Source organism: Mesoplodon densirostris, chromosome 8, assembly GCF_025265405.1.
Source record: "Mesoplodon densirostris isolate mMesDen1 chromosome 8, mMesDen1 primary haplotype, whole genome shotgun sequence".
NCBI lineage: Eukaryota > Metazoa > Chordata > Mammalia > Artiodactyla > Ziphiidae > Mesoplodon > Mesoplodon densirostris.
The window spans coordinates 55,675,801-55,693,913 of NC_082668.1; the positions used below are offsets into that span (position 1 = coordinate 55,675,801).

General features: G+C 44.5%; 1 protein-coding gene across 4 annotated transcripts in view; it reads left to right on the plus strand.

Moving 5' to 3' along the window:
• Window positions 1-18,113, plus strand: part of MGAT5 (alpha-1,6-mannosylglycoprotein 6-beta-N-acetylglucosaminyltransferase) — a 367,899-nt gene that overhangs the window by 144,286 nt on the left and 205,500 nt on the right. For all 4 annotated transcript variants that reach the window (XM_060106214.1, XM_060106215.1, XM_060106216.1 and 1 more), the window contains one exon: window positions 10,259-10,423. In XM_060106214.1, the coding sequence (XP_059962197.1) occupies window positions 10,259-10,423 (165 nt within the window). The remainder of the gene's footprint in view (window positions 1-10,258; window positions 10,424-18,113) is intronic.

An 18,113-nucleotide genomic window follows, 5' to 3' on the forward strand; every position in this document is an offset into this window, starting at 1 on the left:
TAGCTGCTCCACGGCACGTGGAATCTTCCTGGACCAGGGCTCGAACCCGTGTCCCCTGCATTGGTAGGTGGATTCTTCACCACTGCGCCAGCAGGGAAGCCCGGGAGGTGTGTTTTAGCCCAAATGATGCTCAGGAGCTGCCAGGTGGGGTGGGAGGTGGGAGGTTGAGGTGAAGCAGGGTGTGTGCCAGGTCCTAAGGCCTCACGCGCACTCCAAGAGCAGAGCAGAGGCTGCTGCGAATAGAACAAGGTGAGCACAGGGCAGCGTGGCCGGTGCTGTTGTGGGAGGATCGGGAAGAAGGCATGGGTACTGGGGCCCTGAAGGCTGTGGTCTCAGTGTGATGGAAGCGGGAGAGGGGATGAGGAAGACGAATGCTCTTGCAAGGGAGCCTGGCCTGGCTTGCCCCTGCCTGGCGCCGGCCGTGACCCTGACCTGTTGTCCACTGTCACCTCCTCAGGGAGGTCAAGAGGAAGGAAGTTCTTTCTGTTTCCTTAAGGACATAGGGGTGGAGAACCAGGGGGGAGTTTTTGGTTGCTGGTGAGGGGGCAGTGGAGCGGTAGCAGCTCTTGGGCTTCTGTGGCCCTTGTCAGCCTGGCGATGTCCATTGCCAAGACATAAACACCGCTTAGGGTTGGTTCAAAAGCCAGTGAGGGGGCCCTCACTGGGATGCTGGCGTGGCTGCCTGAGGCTGCTCCAAAAATGTAGCCCCCATCCTGCGTTGCAGACCTAGGTAACGATCTGAGAGTCGGACAAGAGCTTGTCTGTGTGTTTCATTCCACCTCTCCTATGAAAAAGAAGAAGGCACTTACATTGGATAAGCCTGTGAAGGTTTATTGTTGCTTAAATTTTTTCTTTTTGCCTCTGTTCCTCCAAATCTGATCAAGGGACTGTTTTTTGGAGGGCTGCGTGATGTGGAAAACCACCATTGCCTAAGCAGAAATTCTCTGCCCTTGAGGGAAATACACTGTTCTTGGAGCGAAATGGGGGAAAAAAGAGCTGGGCCCTTTCTTTGGTGTGTCTCAGGAGGTTACTTGGTTACCCTACAGTGACGTGGCTGGTGTGATTCCGGAAAGGACTCTCTGCTTTCAAAAGCTTGGACCTAAAAACGGGCCTCTTCGGGGCTTGGGGCTTTTCCAGTGATCCTGTGGTAGAAGACCCCCGCCCAGCATCCCCATCAGCCAGACCAAGTTCACGGGCATGCCCAGCCCAGTTTGGATGTCTGAGGAGGACCTCGGGTGTGTTTGAGACAGGAGTGCAGTCGGAATCTGGGTCTCCGGGAGGAACTGGAGGCTCTTGCTAATACTCCCTTTGTCCTCAAGCCCTTTCCTTGCACACCACACCACTGCTTCCGGTCCTGGCGGGAGGAGGGGATACAGGTGTAAAGGGATTTGCCTCAGAGTCCTGCCCTGAAGTAGGTTCCTCATCTTCCCTGCAGCGCCTCCCCCTCCCAGCGGTGTCCTGGTGATCTTTCTGCCAGAACTGCGTGGGCAGAGCTCACGGCCACCCTGAAGAGCTGTCCACCCTTCTCATGCTGCCTGGCAGTGCAGCTGTCTTCTGGGACCAGCTTTTGGATCATGGCTGGGCATCTTCCTGCCTCTGAGCTCTGCATTTGCTGTTCCCTCCACCTGCATGCCCTTCCTCCAGAGAGATCCCTCCCCCCTCTCCTTTGGGTCCCTATCAGAAGTAGGGCCACACCCCTACTTCATTCTCATTCTTCATGACAAACTACCTATCATGACACAGTCACTGTCTTTATCATCTCTCTCCCCCATTAGAATGTAAGCCCCCAGAGAGCAGGGAGTCCTGTCTCTCTTGTTCCCTGCTGTGCCCCAGGGCCTTAGCACGTGGCTGGCACATAGTAGGAACCATGAGTGAATAGCAGCAGTGTCCCCTCCACCCTGACTCTGTCTAGTACAGTTACAGCTGAGGCTAATTTGAAAATCACAGTGGGAACTCCCTGGCGGTCCAGTGGTTAGGGCTCTGCGCGTCCACTGCAAGGGGCTCAGGTTTGATCCCTGGTCGGGGAACTAAGATCCTGTAAGCCAAGGGGTGCAGCCAAAAAAAAAAAAAACCAGAAAGAAAATCACAGTAACACAGTAATGTTTTTAGTGAGACAGGAAACAAGAAGAGATTCCCTATGGACTTGGTGTCCAGGTGGCTCCAAGTAGCTATTATGCACGATCCTGACGTGGGAACCGTTGTTTCTTCTGGAAAGCAGCTGGAGCGTGTTTAGTTGTGGCTTGTGGAAGGTCTCCTTACTAGATGTGCGACCTTGGGCAAGTCACTGATGTTTTAAAAGACTGCCTCCTCTTTTGTCCAATAGAGGATATAATATCACTGACCTCATAGGCTTGTTGACCTCATAGGATTGCATGTGACCGAGCTTATCAAAGCACTTAGATTAGTAACATGCATTCGTTATTATGAGTTATTGCTAACCCTGGCCTACACGGACCCGCAGTAGTTACCACCCAACCAGAATTGTCCACGTAGAGCTGACGTTGTTTATTCATTTGAACACAGGGCTTCAGGAACCTGTTTATATAGCTGTTTTTAGGGTTTACAGGGGACGGGGCCCGACCAGACAGGAGAAGAAATAAGCTGTGGACTGGAGGAAGGCAGGCTTGCCACCCACTGCTAATTAAACAAGATGCCCAAGGCTTGTCCACCAGAATCCCCTGGGCTGCTGTGATGGCACCGATGCTGGGCTCCACCCCAGCCAGGGTTGAGACCTGCTGCTCTGAACCCCGGGGAGGTGCTGTTTGGCTCTTCCCTGGATCCCTTTCCAAAGGTGTGTTAGCTCCAGAGTGACTTACGGCATCATAGAAACGGGACATGTGATTGTCATTGTCCTCCTGTTCAAAAGATAAAGCTTTTCCTTCGTGGTGTGGGATAAGTGGGGCGCGGCCGAGCTCACTTCGTCTCTGACGTGGGCAGCATTGGGGCACGGTTTCTGGTGTGGGTAGTGAGCAGGGAGGGCTGTGCTACGGCTGCCCTTTCCCGACAGGGAAGATGCCCTGGAGTCAGTGGGGACTACGGGTGACAGTGGACTTGACCTTTCAGAGCCTGAGTCCTTTTCTACACAGAGGGCTAAGTTGGCTTGAGTCCTATTCCATGCAGCTGGCGAAGTGTTAGGAAAATGGAGAGAAGAGCCCAAGAACTCCATTCTGGATGTTTACAAATTCCGTAAAGCAGTTAACTATCCTCTACAGGCCTAGATAGGATTCTTTCTCGGATTCTGCTGCCTAGAAGTTCCTTGAAATACTAGTGACCCTTCCCCCAACACAGGAATAGCATTTACTACTAGGTACAAGTTCAAGTCAAAGCTTAGTTCCGTACAGCTAACCCAGGAGAGCACGGCAGTCAGTGATACCGAGCCTCTGAGCTGCTCTTTTCACTGGGTGATGATTGTTCCCTTTGTCACCTGGACGGCCTGTGACAGCTGCAGGGGGAAGGGCATATTTGTGAGTTTAGGGGCTGGTGAGTTGTCCACCAGGGGACTTGAAGAACCCAGCTGAGATGAGGCAGTGAGGGTCAGTGACTGAGATGCTTTTTGGGAGGGGGGAGGGGACATCAGGGTACCTGTGGCCAGTACCCTTGAGTTCCGAGGGTAGAACACACAGTACTGATTGCATTTTCAGGTAGCATTTCGTGCCTTTGTGATTGTCAAAATGATGTGAACGTTTATAGAAAATTCAGAGCTTCTGGAATATGAGGCTGTCGAAAACCTGGGACCCTCCAGGCACTTTTCCTGGGCTGGCTTCTTTTTTGTCCCCACGTAAAAGGAAAAAAAAAATTCATTTTCAATTCCAGCAGCTGTTTGAGTCACTGTTTCAAAGCTGTTCAACACACGATAGAAGATACTGTCCATAAAGCGCACAAGGGCAGAGATGATCCCACGCCCAGCTTTGCATTCTTACAAATAAAGAATAAGAGATAAAATACTCTTTACCCCCAAACCAGATAAATTTGATTTCTCTCCATGCTTTATTTAACTGCAGATATATATGTGTGTATGCTCATTTTTAAAAACTGGAATATTTTACACAGAGCTTTTTGAGCTCATCTTTATTTTATTTCCCCGTCCATTATATTTTTTTTAATGGCGATACACTTTTCCTTTTTCATCCAACCATTCAATAAACATGTATTGAGCTCCTGAGGTCAATAGCTTGTGGCAGTAAACAGAGGTGACAGAACAGACCTGCTCTCTGCCCTCCCTGGCCTCCAATCTACCGATTTATTCCATTTTAGGAATAGATGGACACCATATAATGTAACCTTTTTGTTGGGTATTTGGGTAGTGTCCACTGCTTATCTATAATAAATAGCACTGTTCTCTTTTATAACTAACACTGTCTCGAATGTCCTTGTACATAATGAATGGACTGTATTTTGGTCATTACTCTAACCGTATTATCTTTCTGTGGAAAGGTCACTTTAAAATTAATTTTCAAACATGTAACTGATGAAACTTGACATTCCTGGCAGTCAGTGGGAATGAGAGGTTGGGGTTAATTCTTTTTTCATTAGCACCTCCCTTTCTCATTAGCGCCCTGTCTTTTGCTGGCTCTCTGGAGCAGCAGGTGGATCTGCTCTGTGGTCCTGCTGTTCGAGCTCTGCTGTGGACTGAGGGGCGGGGAAACACGGCCATGGTAGAGAAGGATTTGCATTAGGAACAAGCATAGATGTAAATGATCTCTGGCAGTTCCGCTCTAAGTCCTTGCTTATTGCCCAGTTGGTTCTGTACTAGTGAATTGTGGCGGCTGCATCTTAAATGTAGTTCTCGATTGTGTGTGCCCAGAATCCTTGACATGCAGGTTGTGCAAGTTCCGATTGAGCAGCTTGAGGATGGGACCTGGTACCTCTGACTCCACAGCCAAGCCTGACGGACAGCAGGCTGGAGAACCACTGCTTTGGGAAGCGTGTCCCAGGGGAATGGGGTGGGACCAGCCTTGAGGCACTGGCCTCAAGCACTGCCCTTTCTCAGTTGACTTGCTGATCTGGGCAATCAGGGTTTACCACCCAGTCTCATAGTTTTAGCTGATAAGACTTATAAACTGACAGATCTTTTTCCACCAACAGGACCCCCTTTCTACTGATATTCCATCTCCTTGGACTCCAGCTGCAGGGGAGGGTGTAGCTGGCAGTGAGATCTCCTTGACTGTCCTGCTCAAGGATGTGGCAGCGTCTTCCATCCCCTCTTATCCTTAATGTCATGGCTTTCAGGAAATGAAAATTTACAGAAGCTGCCAGGGCACCTGTTCTGAGATTTTGTTGATCTCACCCTTTATCAGAGAACTCCTGGCATGATAGAAACGAAAAGCTTCCTTTCCCCAGCGGGACATTTAAAATGTTTTCACCTACTTTGATCTCATCTTTATCACGTACAGTAAGTTTTCGGAATGCAGAATTGCAGTAGTAATGTTGGGATTAAATTTTTATTACTGAGGCTTTGAAGCACAAACAAAATTTTAAAAGCCCGTGAGTAATTGGGAATTGTAATCCTGCTGAGGATACAGTTTATGGCTGTAATAACTATAAAACACAATGATAAATATGAAAATATTACACTAGAAGTTGGAGGAATGTTTTCACCTTCGTTTCTTTATTAAACTGTATAGAAATTATTCTTGGATGTTCAGTCTTATCAAATATATGGATTAACATGAAGGTGAAAATATACAAAAGTACTCTGGTATTAGTTTAAAATTGCAGTAAAACTCTTAACAATTTTTGCAGGTTTAGCTGTGAAACACAAAGGTGAGAAACAATTTCATCACCTAGAAAGATATAGTTTATTTAGCCTTCTTTGTGGGAAGACTAAATGTAGTTCATTTAGTTGTTGGTTCATTCATTCATTCACTTATTCATTTAGGTAACACACACTTACTGATTACTGTGTCAGGCACTGTGCCAGTTGGTAAGGATACAAAGATGGGCTGGGGATCATCTTTGCCCTTGTGTGTTTTATTGACACAGTATCTTTTATCTTGTGTTGGACTGCCTTGAAATTGTGACCTAAATAGCTGCTTGAGTTGAAAATGAACTTTTTTCCCCCCCCACATTGGGAGAGAAACCATGCCTACCCAGGTAAAGTGTCTAGAGAGGCTAAGGTTTTGATAGTCTTATATTCCATTTTCATTTTAAGGGAGACGATGTAGAAAGATAAGTTCTTCATTACGTTGTAGTGTTGGAGCTGCTCACGGCACAGTGGTATCACGAGTCTTGAGGGTGGCTGGGATACGGTTTAACAGAAACACATGGCAGAAGCTCAGGAGTTAATCCCTGCTAAGTGTGTTCAGAAGTAGCAGGTCAGAGATGCTTGCTGGCCGGCAGGTCCATAGTGGTCCTCAAGAGGCATTGTAGCATAGTGGGTAAGAGCTGTTGGGTCTGGAACCCAATTATCTGGGTTTGGACACTGGATCTGCAGACACACGGGACAAACTAGTTAACCTCTGTGTACTGTGGTTTACTCATTTGTAAAATGGAGATGGGAACGACAACACGTTTCTCATATTGTCTTGGCAGGATCAAGTGAGTTAATCCATGTAAAGTGCTTAGGACAGTAGCTGACACATAGGGCTCAGTAAATAGTGATGCTGGTGGTGCTGCTGGGGGAGCAGCGGCAGCGCTAGTAGCAGTGGCAACAATGCAGTAATAATAGTAGCAATAGCAGCAGCAGCAGCAGTAGCAACCTTAGTGATAGTAGCAGCAGTAGTAGTATTGGGGCAGTCGTGGTGATGGTGACCATCAACGTCTTATCATCATGAATTCCTTTATTTGTACCATGTCACAGTCACAAAAGGTCCATCTGTGTAGGGGGGATCAACAAGAGATAGGGGGTCACATTTATTGATGAACTGTTTTTTTTTTTTTTTTTTTTTTTTTGCGGTATGCGGGCCTCTCACTGTTGTGGCCTCTCCCGTTGCGGAGCACAGGCTCCGGACGCGCAGGCTCAGTGGCCATGGCTCACGGGCTCAGCCGCTCCGCCGCATGTGGGATCCTCCCGGACCGGGGCACGAACCCGCGTCCCCTGCATCGGCAGGCGGACTCTCAACCACTGCGCCACCAGGGAAGCCCGATGGACTGTATTTTCGGAATCAAGGAAGAATGTCTTCTTAACACTGATGTGACAGCTTTGTATTCTACCTAAGCCGCGTGCCATCAGTGACTATCACCAAACACTGTGGGTTGGGGGACTCTGTCCAGTAGTCCTGTTACCTTTTAACAAAAAGGCAAAAGGTTACCAGCCCTTAAGAGACCTGCGGCAGGGGCTAGGCTGCTGTCCGCTCCCACCTTCCCTCATTGTAGTTCCCATCGTATTTGTAGCAGTGCCACCATGGAAGTCACACAGGATGCCAGTTTAGTGACGGTGTTCTCACACTTCGTTCCCTCTCCCATAACCCTTCTGTCCGGATTCTCTCTGGACATCTGCACAGAAGGGCAGCGGGGAAGACAAGGGTTGGGGGAGTGTGCTTAATTCAGTGATTCTGAAGTGGGGTGCAGTCTGGAGGCATTTCTGATTGTCACATGGGGGGATTGCTGCTGTCATTTAGTGGCTGGAGTCCAGGGATGCTGTCAAACACTAAATGCGTAGGACAGCCTCTCCCATCCCCTGCCCGCCCCCCCCCCCCGGCAAAGAATTATCTGGTCCCAAGTGTCAATTGTGTCAAAGTTGAGAAACCTGAGTTAACCCAAACTGGAGGGTCAGGGCCTCTGCGTCTGGCTAATGACAATTGCTGGTAAGAGTTAAATGCCGTTTTTACACGTGGACTCCTTGGCTGATAATTCAGGCTCTGGGCAAAGAGGCTGGAGATGGGGGAGATTGATGTCATTTATCTGAGGAGTGGTTTCTTTACAGTGAATACAGCCCCCCAGTGGCACCATTGCCCCCATCTGTGTGACTGTCCTCTGGCAGTCTTCAGAGCTCTGGAGAAGGGGACAGTGCTTTAGATTCCGTATAAGAGCAGAGCTGGTGGCTGACTCCTGCCATCCGTGCCAGCCAATGACGTGTCAGGGACCGGCTGTGAGTCATGCTGACTGTGGGACTGCAGCCCCCGGAGGAGAATGATCTCATGACCCTTTGGATAAAACGGTAAAGCTTTGCATCACTCAGGGAGAGATTTCTCTAGGAAGGATGAGAGCATTTTCCAAAGGTTTTATTTTTTATTTATCTACGTAACAGACAGTTATGTAGTACTTATTGTGTGCCAGGCAGTGTTCAAAACATTTTATAAATATTAACTCATTAAGTCTTCATTACAACCCCGAAGAGGTAGGCTTATGCTTTCAACTCTTACAAATAAGGATGCAGAAATGGAGAGTGAGGACTCAAACCTAGGAAGTGATTAAGAGTCTAATAACCCCTTAATCGTTATGCTGTGGATGAAAGTCACTGAATTTCATGCTTGGTTTCTTTTTTCAGCCCGGCTCTTGACTTCTGGCTGGTCACACTGAGATGTCAGGGAATTAGGCAGACCTGAGTCGAGTCTGCATTGCTATTTTGTATCCCTTTAACCATGAGCGTATTACTTTCTGTCTGTGAACCTCAGTTTTCTCTTCTGTAAAATGAAGTCATACCTGCTTCATGGAGAATGTGAAGATAAATGGAATTCCTTATAAATGTGCATGGCACGTGATAGGCATTCAGGAACTCTTAGTTCCCTTCTGACCTTCTTTGTTATAATCATATTTTTAGCCAATTGCTCTAATGTCATGGCCAGCTTGTCTTACTACCTGTGGGTAACGTACACACTGAAGAGCAAAAAATAGACCTGGTCGGATGTTTGTTAGAGTGAGTGAATGAACAATCTGCTACAGATTTTAACGTGGTGAAGAAGTCTGATGTTTGGTGTTGGGTGTGATTGAACAATTGAGATTATGCTAATGAGCACATAGAACCAGACTTTCAGGATGAAGATGTGGGTTCTATTTCTGTTCGTAGTTTTTAGTCAGCTTCAGTGAAGCTGTCTGTAAACCACCAAGAATGCAAAATTCCATGTCAATTACACACACACCTTTGTTTCTGTTCAGATGAGTGTCTCTCTTGACCTGGCAAAATAGGAGGCCTGCATGCCTGTTGGTGGAGGGTCATGGGCTGTGCTCTGGGGTTGGTGGATTGATCCAGTGTGTGTTTCTTTCCTGGCCAGATCAGAGCACCTGTTCGGCGCGAGTGTGCTCTGTTCCCAGCAGAATGGAAGGTGACAACTTCCCATTTGTCTCAGTTCAGGACTTTTCTGTATCCTGTTCCCTCCACTGATGTCCTACTCCCCTGGCCCACTCCCAATTCATAAGCGAGTCTGAATTCTGTTCACCTAGATGGCTATCCTGTGGTCCTCTTGCTTTTCTCACATGTACAAGTCAGACTATCTTTCTTTGATTATGAGTTTCCAGAGGAGAGGGGGCTAACTTAATTTCTCTCTGTGTGTGTAGAATACCTTGTATACAAACTTAGTAAATAACTTACGTAGGCATGAAGATAATGTCTGTAATTTATCCAGAGAGAAGAACACTTCTCTATAACCCACAGCCAGATACGTAAGAAAGAGAATCAACTCTTAAATGTAAGCACCAGAAAAGAATAGTTCCAGCGTCTAGAACAATGCCTGGCACATAGTAGTTGTTTAATAAATATGTCTCGAATGAATGAATGAATCTGGTCTTTATTTTAAGTGTCTTCCTAAATTGCATTACAGTTAACTCTGGGTTATCCAGCATGTCTGGAATCTGGAACTGTAGCTTTTATTAAGTATTACCATATGTAACCAACAGCAGTAAAGACTTTGCAAAAAATTTGGACATGCGAGAGTCTACAGCACTAAAAAAAACTAACAATGAACTTGATCCGGAAGTTACTTCAGGGCCTTGCTACACTTTGGGCTTGTCATTCTATGTGTCAGTAACCACCATGCTAGAACGAGGAAGAATTTAACAGAGTGTTTTGGTCGGATGCTGAGAAACAGGGAGTTTTCTCTCTCAACCTAGTAGCCAGGAATAATTTTTAATGTTACTTACCACGAAAAGTTGTCTTAACTGAGCGAACTGATTTGTTTTGTACTCTTTGGGCCACTTGAATGTGGCCTCTGTCATCTTTAAGAGGTGGTTTGTTAGGACAGGTCTTCAAGTGGTACTTTTTGATTTGCCACCTTTTGTTCTTCGTGTCAGGGAGAGAAACAAAGGGAGGGTGAGCGTGTGCGCACCAGGCAAACGTGCGGGGACCCAAGGATTTTCAAACTATGTACGTTTTCTTTTACAGATTTGAAGAAGACTCTTGCTGTGTTGTTGGATAACATTTTGCAGCGCATTGGCAAGTTAGAGTCAAAGGTGGACAACCTCGTAATCAACGGCACAGGGACAAACTTGACCAACTCCACCACAGCTGTTCCCAGCTTGGTAGCACTTGAGAAAATTAATGTGGCAGGTAAGGACCGCGATTCTATGCCCTGACATAAAGTCAAAGCCTGCTTCGAACTCAGAAGAGAATACAAGAGCACAGTATTCTTATTGGCATAAGATAAATCCCATAAACTTGGTATGGCCCCTGTAAAGCTCATTTTAAATTTATTTTTGAATAACACGTTCAAATGCTTTTATAGTCTCTTCATGATGTGTAATATCTGGTGGTCTCCATGGCATATTTCCCATAATGAGCTCCTGGAATTACTTTTTTTTTTTTTTTTTTTGGTGGTACGCGAGCCTCTCACTGTTGTGGCCTCTCCCGTTGCGGAGCACAGGCTCCGGACACGCAGGCTCAGCGGCTGTGGCTCACGGGCCTAGGCGCTCCGCGGCATGTGGGATCTTCCCGGACTGGGGCACGAACCCGTGTCCCCTGCATCGGCAGGTGGACTCTCAACCACTGCGCCACCAGGGAAGCCCTTGAGTACCCTTTTTGGCTTTTCTTTCCTTCTTATCGGAAATTCACAGCCTTAAGTAGGAGAGAGATTCTTTTCCTTCCCCACCTCCCCGTGTCAAAACGTTTAATTGTTTCACATTAGGCAAGCTTGTTGTATTACGTTTCTGCTGTGTTCTTTACCCTTTAGCAAGTTTTAAATTGCAAAACATATTTTTAATAATCCAAAGTATCCCACCAAACAGGTATTAAAAATAACTTTTAATTACAACAGAGGCAGTGTCATCTAGGCCATAAATCCTGTCTTCCCTTGCAGTTTCCAACAGCTTCTGTAATTAGACAAGAAAACCTCCCACTGTGTCGAGCTACTGATTAATAAATGGAACCCATGCCTCTCCAGCCTCCTCTCCTCCACCCCCGTTCCCAGTCGGAGACGCTGTTGAGAAGGTCCTGTCTGATTTCATGGCAGCTCCGCAGGACCCTATATCGGGGGTTGGTGAGGACTGCTCTGCCTCGAACACTGCTGCCTCCCACCGCCTCTGTCCTGTAGGGCCTGTGTCGACATGTCTGCTGTCGTCCTCTTCCCGATAAGGGATCTCGCTGCCTCTGACTGTCCGGTTTGTGTGCCGGGCTCACAGGGAGACTTGGTGCCTGACCTCCAAGTCTCAGGGTACAAAACTGTGGAATGAAATGGAAGGCAGGTGGTGGCTACTTATTTCAAGTGGGATCCCAGCCCTGTGTGTGGAGCTAGTTTACTTGGCTAACACATAGCTCTGAGCACATTCTGTAAGTCATTGGCTCTGACTAGGGCTCCTTTAGAGGTGCCACTGGTACTGTGTGTTTACTGATATTTATAGAACCAGAGTATTTTGTTTTGTGTCCTTTTTGGAAAAAGGGAGCGAATTTAAAGTTATGCCTTTGATAATTAACCTCATTCTTACTCGTTTGCATCTCGTGTGTGACACACTCCATACATTGGAGATTTTTACTTGGCCAATTAGTAAAATAATACACATGCTTAGAATAACACAAATTATGGTCGCTCTAAGCAGGGGTGACTGTGGAAGGCGTCTGATTTAGTCAGAAAGTAAGCTTTGAAGGTGGGTAGGATTGAGGCGATTGAGAAAGAGACACAGACTAGAAATGGATTGTGACACAGGTAAAAAGTTGTTAGTTTCCTCTCCTTCCTTCCAACTAGCAACCATTCAGTAAATACCAGTACAGTTCCTGAGCCTTGGAGGCACGTGATTTTATTTACTTTTCTCAGCATCTCAGAGAAGTGGTTTCACACAGGTTTTGTGACTTTAAGCATTTCGGATGGGGTGAGGCTTTGTTGCTGAGCTCAGCTGAAGACCTCCTCGTGCCAAGTAGAGAAGACATTGTGTTTGCTGCTTCTTTCTTGCTTCCACTTACAAATCATCCCAAATGGGTGAGCCTAGAAAAAATGTGCAACCATTTTCTTAGATGTTCCTAAAGAGCTGACAGTTTCCTGGACTATTTAATATCCTGTCTAATAAGGAAGTTCTTTATGACTGAGGGTCTGTTTCTTTGGCTGACCTGTGTGTTAGAAAACAAAAACACTTGTCCCTCTGTGCGTGTGGGTGCATATGCATTCCCTGCCCAAACACTGCGTTAGCCACAGTGGCTACAGATGTGTAATGAAGAATGCGGGCGTCCTCCTTTATTCCCCCCCAGGTTGGAGGGTCCTTTATATCCTGTCAAATAACCCACATTTTTTTTTTTTTTTTTTTTTTGGCCAGGTCTATAGATTAGGGTGCCAAAAAGAAGGACAAGCACTTAAGTTCCTAGTCCTAGCTCATGGTCAACCCCTCATGGCTTTTTGGGTCCTTTTCCTGATCCGTGGCTGTGCTGGCAGTCCTCACACCCCTCCTGTCATAGCCGGAGTGGCTCTTGAGCTGTGAGAGAGATCGTTTTTACAGGGTTCCAATCCCAGTTGAGTGAAGTGTTTCTTTCTTCGTTTCTGCATGAAGACATGTGGTAATTGCTCAGAAATGTTCTCCCTGGTGTGACTTTACTGCTTACTCTGGTGTCTTATTGCTAACTGATGTTTCTGATAGCTTACTGTTGTGTTTCATTGCTCACTGATAGATCTTCTGGTTGGCTATAAACTGCATCTAAATTGGGTACCATAGCAGTTCAAGAAGAATTCTCTAAATTTATTTTCTTTTTAGGGATGTGTGTGTGTGTGTCCCCTTTTTCTTTCTCTCTTTAGCTGTGTTCTCTGTGGCTTTTATTCAAAATGGCTTGTCTTACCAAATTTATTATTGCTCTTGGGCTTTTATTTATTTATTTATTTTTTGCGGTATGTGGGCCTCTCGCTGTTGTGGTCTCTCCTGTTACGGAGCACAGGCTCCGGACGCGCAGGCTCAACAGCCATGGCTCACGGGCCCAACTGCTCCGCGGCATGTGGGATCTTCCCGGACCGGGGCACGAACCCGTGTCCCCTGCATCGGCAGGCGGACTGTCAACCACTGCGCCACCAGGGAAGCCCTCTTGGGCTTTTTTATTATGTGAAAATGAATGTTCCCCTAGGTAAATTTAGGTGGAAATGAACTTTATGAAAATCAAGAATCAGATTGAACTGCATGTTTTTTTTAAACATCTTTCTTGGAGTATAATTACTTTACAACGTTGTGTTACTTTCTGCTGTATAACAAAGTGAATAAGCTATATGTATACATACATCCCCATATCCCCTCCCTCTTGCGACTCCCTCCCACCCTCCCTATCCTCCTCCTCTAGGTGGTCACAAAACCCCAAGCTGATCTCCCTGTGCTATGCAGCTGCTTCCCACTAGCTATCTATTTTACATTTGGTAGTGTATATATGTCCATGCCACTCTCTCAGTTCGTCCCAGCTTACCCTTCCACCTCCCCGTGTCCACAGGTCCATTCTCTACGCCTGCATCTTTATTCCTGTCCTGCCCCTAGGTTCTTCAGAACCATTTATGTATGTACGTATGTATGTATTTATTTATTAGATTCCATATATATGTTAGCATACGGTATTTGTTTTTCTCTTTCTGACTTACTTCACTCTGTATGACAGACTCTAGGTCCATCCACCTCACTACAAATAACTCAATTTCGTTTCTTCTTATGGCTGAGTAATATTCCGTTGTATATATGTGCCACATCTTCTTTATCCATTCATGTGTCGATAGACACTTAGGTTGCTTCCATGTCCTGGCTATTGTATATAGTCCTGCAATGAACATTGTCGTACATGCATGTCTTTTTTTGAATTATGGTTTTCTGAGGGTATATGCCCAGTAGTGGGATTGCTGGGTCATATAGTAGTTCTATTTTTAGTTTCATAAGGAACCTCCATACTGTACTCCATACTGGCTGTATCAATTAACATTCCCACCAACAGTGCAAGAGGGTTCCCTTTTCTCCACACCCTCTCCAGCATTTACTGTTTGTAGATTTTTTGATGATGGCCATTCTGACTGGTGTGAGGTGATATCTCGTTGTAGTTTTGATTTGCATTTCTCTAATGATTAGTGATGTTGAGCATCCTTTCATGTGTTTGTTGGCAATCTGTATATCTTCTTTGGAGAAATGTCTATTTAGGTCTTCAGCCCATTTTTGGGTTGGGTTGTTTTTTTTTTGATATTGAGCTGCATGAGCTGCTTGTATATTTTGGAGATTAATCCTTTGTCAGTTGCTTTGTTTGCAAATATTATCTCCTGTTCTGAGGATTGTCTTTTGGTGTTGTTTATGGTTTCCTTTGCTGTGCAAAAGCTTTTAAGTTTCATTAAGTCCCATTTGTTTATTTTTATGTCCATTTCTCTAGTAAGTGGATCAAAAAGGATCTTGCTGTGATTTATGTCAAAGAGTGTTCTTCCTATGTTTTCCCCTAAGAGTTTTATAGTGTCTGGCCTTACATTTAGGTCTTTAATCCATTTTGAATTTATTTTTGTGTATGGTGTTAGGAAGTTTCTAATTTCATTCTTTTACACTTAGCTGTCCAGTTTTCCCAGCACCACTTACTGAAGAGGCTGTCTTTTCTCCATTGTATATTCTTGCCTCCTTTATCAAAGATAAGGTGACCATATGTGCATGGGTTTATCTCTGGGCTTTCTGTCCTGTTCCATTGATCTATATTTCTGTTTTTGTGCCAGTACTATACTGTCTTGATTACTGTAGCTTTGTAGTATAGTCTGAAGTCAGGGAGCCGCATTCTTCCAGCTCTGTTTTTATTTCTCAAGATTGCTTTGGCTGTTCGGTGTCTTTTGTGTTTCCATACATATTGTGAAATTTTTTGTTCTACTTCTGAGAAAAATGCCTTTGGTAGTTTGATAGGGATTGCCTTGAATCTGTAGATTGCTTTGAGTAGTATAGTCATTTTCACAATGTTGATTCTTCCAATCCAAGAACATGGTATATCTCTCCATCTATTTGTATCATCTTTAATTTCTTTCATCAGTGTCTTATAGTTTTCTGCATACAGGTCTTTTGTCTCCTTAGATAGGTTTATTCCTAGGTATTTTATTCTTTTTGTTGCAGTGGTAAATGGGAGTGTTTCCTTAATTTCTCTTTCAGGTTTTTCATCATTAGTATATAGGAATGCCAGAGATTTCTGTGCATTAATTTTGTATCCTGCTACTTTACCAAATTCATTAATGAGCTCTAGTAGTGTTGTGGTAGCATCTTTAGGATTTTCTATGTATAATATCATGTCATCTGCAAACAGTTGACAGTTTTACTTCTTCTTTTCCTATTTGGATTCATTTTATTTCTTTTTCTTCTCTGATTGCTGTGGCTAAAACTTCCAAAACTATGTTGAATAATAGCAGTGAGAGTGGGCAACCTTGACTTGTTCTTGATCTTAGAGGAAATGGTTTCCGTTTTTCACCATTGAGAATGATGTTGGCTGTGGGTTTGTCATATATGGCCTTTTATTATGTTGAGTTAGGTTCCCTCTATGCCTACTTTCTGGAGAGTGTTTATAATAAATGGGTGTTGAATTTTGTTGAAAGCTTTTTTGCATCTATTGAGATTATCATATGGTTATTGTCCTTCAGTTTTTTAATATGGTGTATCACATTGATTGATTTGCATATACTGAAGAATCCTTGCATTCCTGATATAAACCCCACTTGATCATGGTGTATGATCCTTTTAATGTGCTGTTGGATTCTATTTGCTAGTTTTTTGTTGAGGATTTTTGCATCTATGTTCATTAGTGATATTGGCCTGTCGCTTTCTTTTTGTGTGACATCTTTGGTTTTGGTATCAGGGTGATGGTGGCCTCGTAGAATGAGTTTGGGAGTGTTCCTCCCTCTGTTATAATTTGGAAGAGTTTGAGAAGGATAGGTGTTAGCTCTTCTCTAAATGTTTGATAGAATTTGCCTGTGAAGCCGTCTGGTCCTGGGCTTTTGTTTGTTGGAAGATTTTTAATCACAGTTTCAATTTTAGTGCTTGTGATTGGTCTGTTTATATTATCTATTTCTTCTTGATTCAGTCTCAGAAGGTTGTGCATTTCTAAGAATTTGTCCATTTCGTCCAGGTTGTCCATTTATTGGCATAGAGTTGCTTGAAGTAATCTCTCATGATCCTTTGTATTTCTGCAGTGTCAGTTGTTACTTCTCCTTTTTCATTTCTAATACTGTGGATTTGTGTCTTCTCCCTTTTTTTCTTGATGAGTCTGGCTAATGGTTTATCAATGTTGTTTACCTTCTCAGAGAACCAGCTTTTAGTTTTATTGATCTTTGCTGTTGTTTCCTTCATTTCTTTTTCATTTATTTCTGATCTGAGCTTTATGATTTCTTTCCTTCTGCTAACTTTGGGGGTTTTTTTTGTTCTTCTTTCTCTAATTGCTTTAGGTGTAAGGTTAGGTTGTTTATTTGAGATGTTTCTTATTTCTTGAGGTAGGATGGTATTGCTATAAACTGCTCTCTTTGAACTGCTTTTGCTGCATCCCATAGGTTTGGGGTCGTTGTGTTTTCATTGTCATTTGTTTCTAGGTATTTTTTGATTTCCTCTTTGATTTCTTCAGTGATCTCTTGGTTATTTAGTGACATTGTTTAGCCTCCATGTGTTTGCAGTTCTTACAGTGTTTTTCCTGTAATTGATATCTAGTCTCATAGTGTTGTGGTCGGAAAAGATACTTGATACGATTTCAGTTTTTCAAAATTTACCAAGGCTTGATTTGTGACCCAATGAACTGCATTTCTGAGCTCTGTTTATCTTACTGAAGAGGACGGTGAATCAAAGAAATGAAAAAAATAGATTGAGAAAAGCAAAAACCACCTTTCAACCGATCATGATTTCTCCAGGTTTAATCCCTGAAGGGACTTGAGTGTGCCTTTGTCAAAATTATTTATTTTTGGAATGATACTTTGATTTTTTTGAAAGACTGATTCTGCTTTTCTCTAGAGTTGTGATCTTAAATTATGAAGTGGAGTGAGTAGGATGGGGTCTGCACTTCTTGGCCATGTACTGACATGGGGGAAAGGTAAAAAGCTTTAGGTGTGTGATGGGACAGTGATGGCCTTCGGAGGACTGTCAGTGTCTGCTTTTATCCTCGTTTTGTCCTCAGTGTGTTGTTCAAAACATGGCTATTGAAAGTGTGTAATAAATACTGTCCACATGGGTTGGATTATGCTGGAGGTGGGTGGCATTTGGTTTCACTTCTGCAAGGGTTTCTCCTTGTTGCTCCTCTTCCATTTATATGTATGAGGATTTGCTTGGGAGTAGGACTTGGCATTCGTGTTCCTTTCTGTGACTTGAGCAGCAGACACTGCCTAAGAAATACGAGTTTTTGTCGGTCACGACTGAGCTCTCCATGGATGATTTGGTGCTGTGGAGCTTTCCTAGAATGTGATGGTTCCAACTGTAGATTGTAATATTTGAGGGGAATGGGGATATTGTGCAGCTCTCTGTGGTGTGGGAGAGGGGAGGGAGGAACGTGGGCACATGTGTGTTTGCAAATTTATTCATTTATACTCTCAAGAACTTGTTGTCCTTCAGCAGCAGCTGAATAACTGGCCAACGCTGATGGTTCAGTACAAGGCTGAACATCATGATAGCATCCCCTTCTGTTTTGATTGCTTACAATTGCAAGGTGAATCGGGAAACACAGTCACAAAATGGAAAATGCAAGCACAACCCAAGAGGATGCTTTCTGTTATTGAGTTCAAATTGAACATTAGGCAGCCCTGCATTTTCCACACGTCAGTTTCAGCATGCAACATATTCTCGTATTTGGGGTTGAAGTGCAGTGTATTTGTACT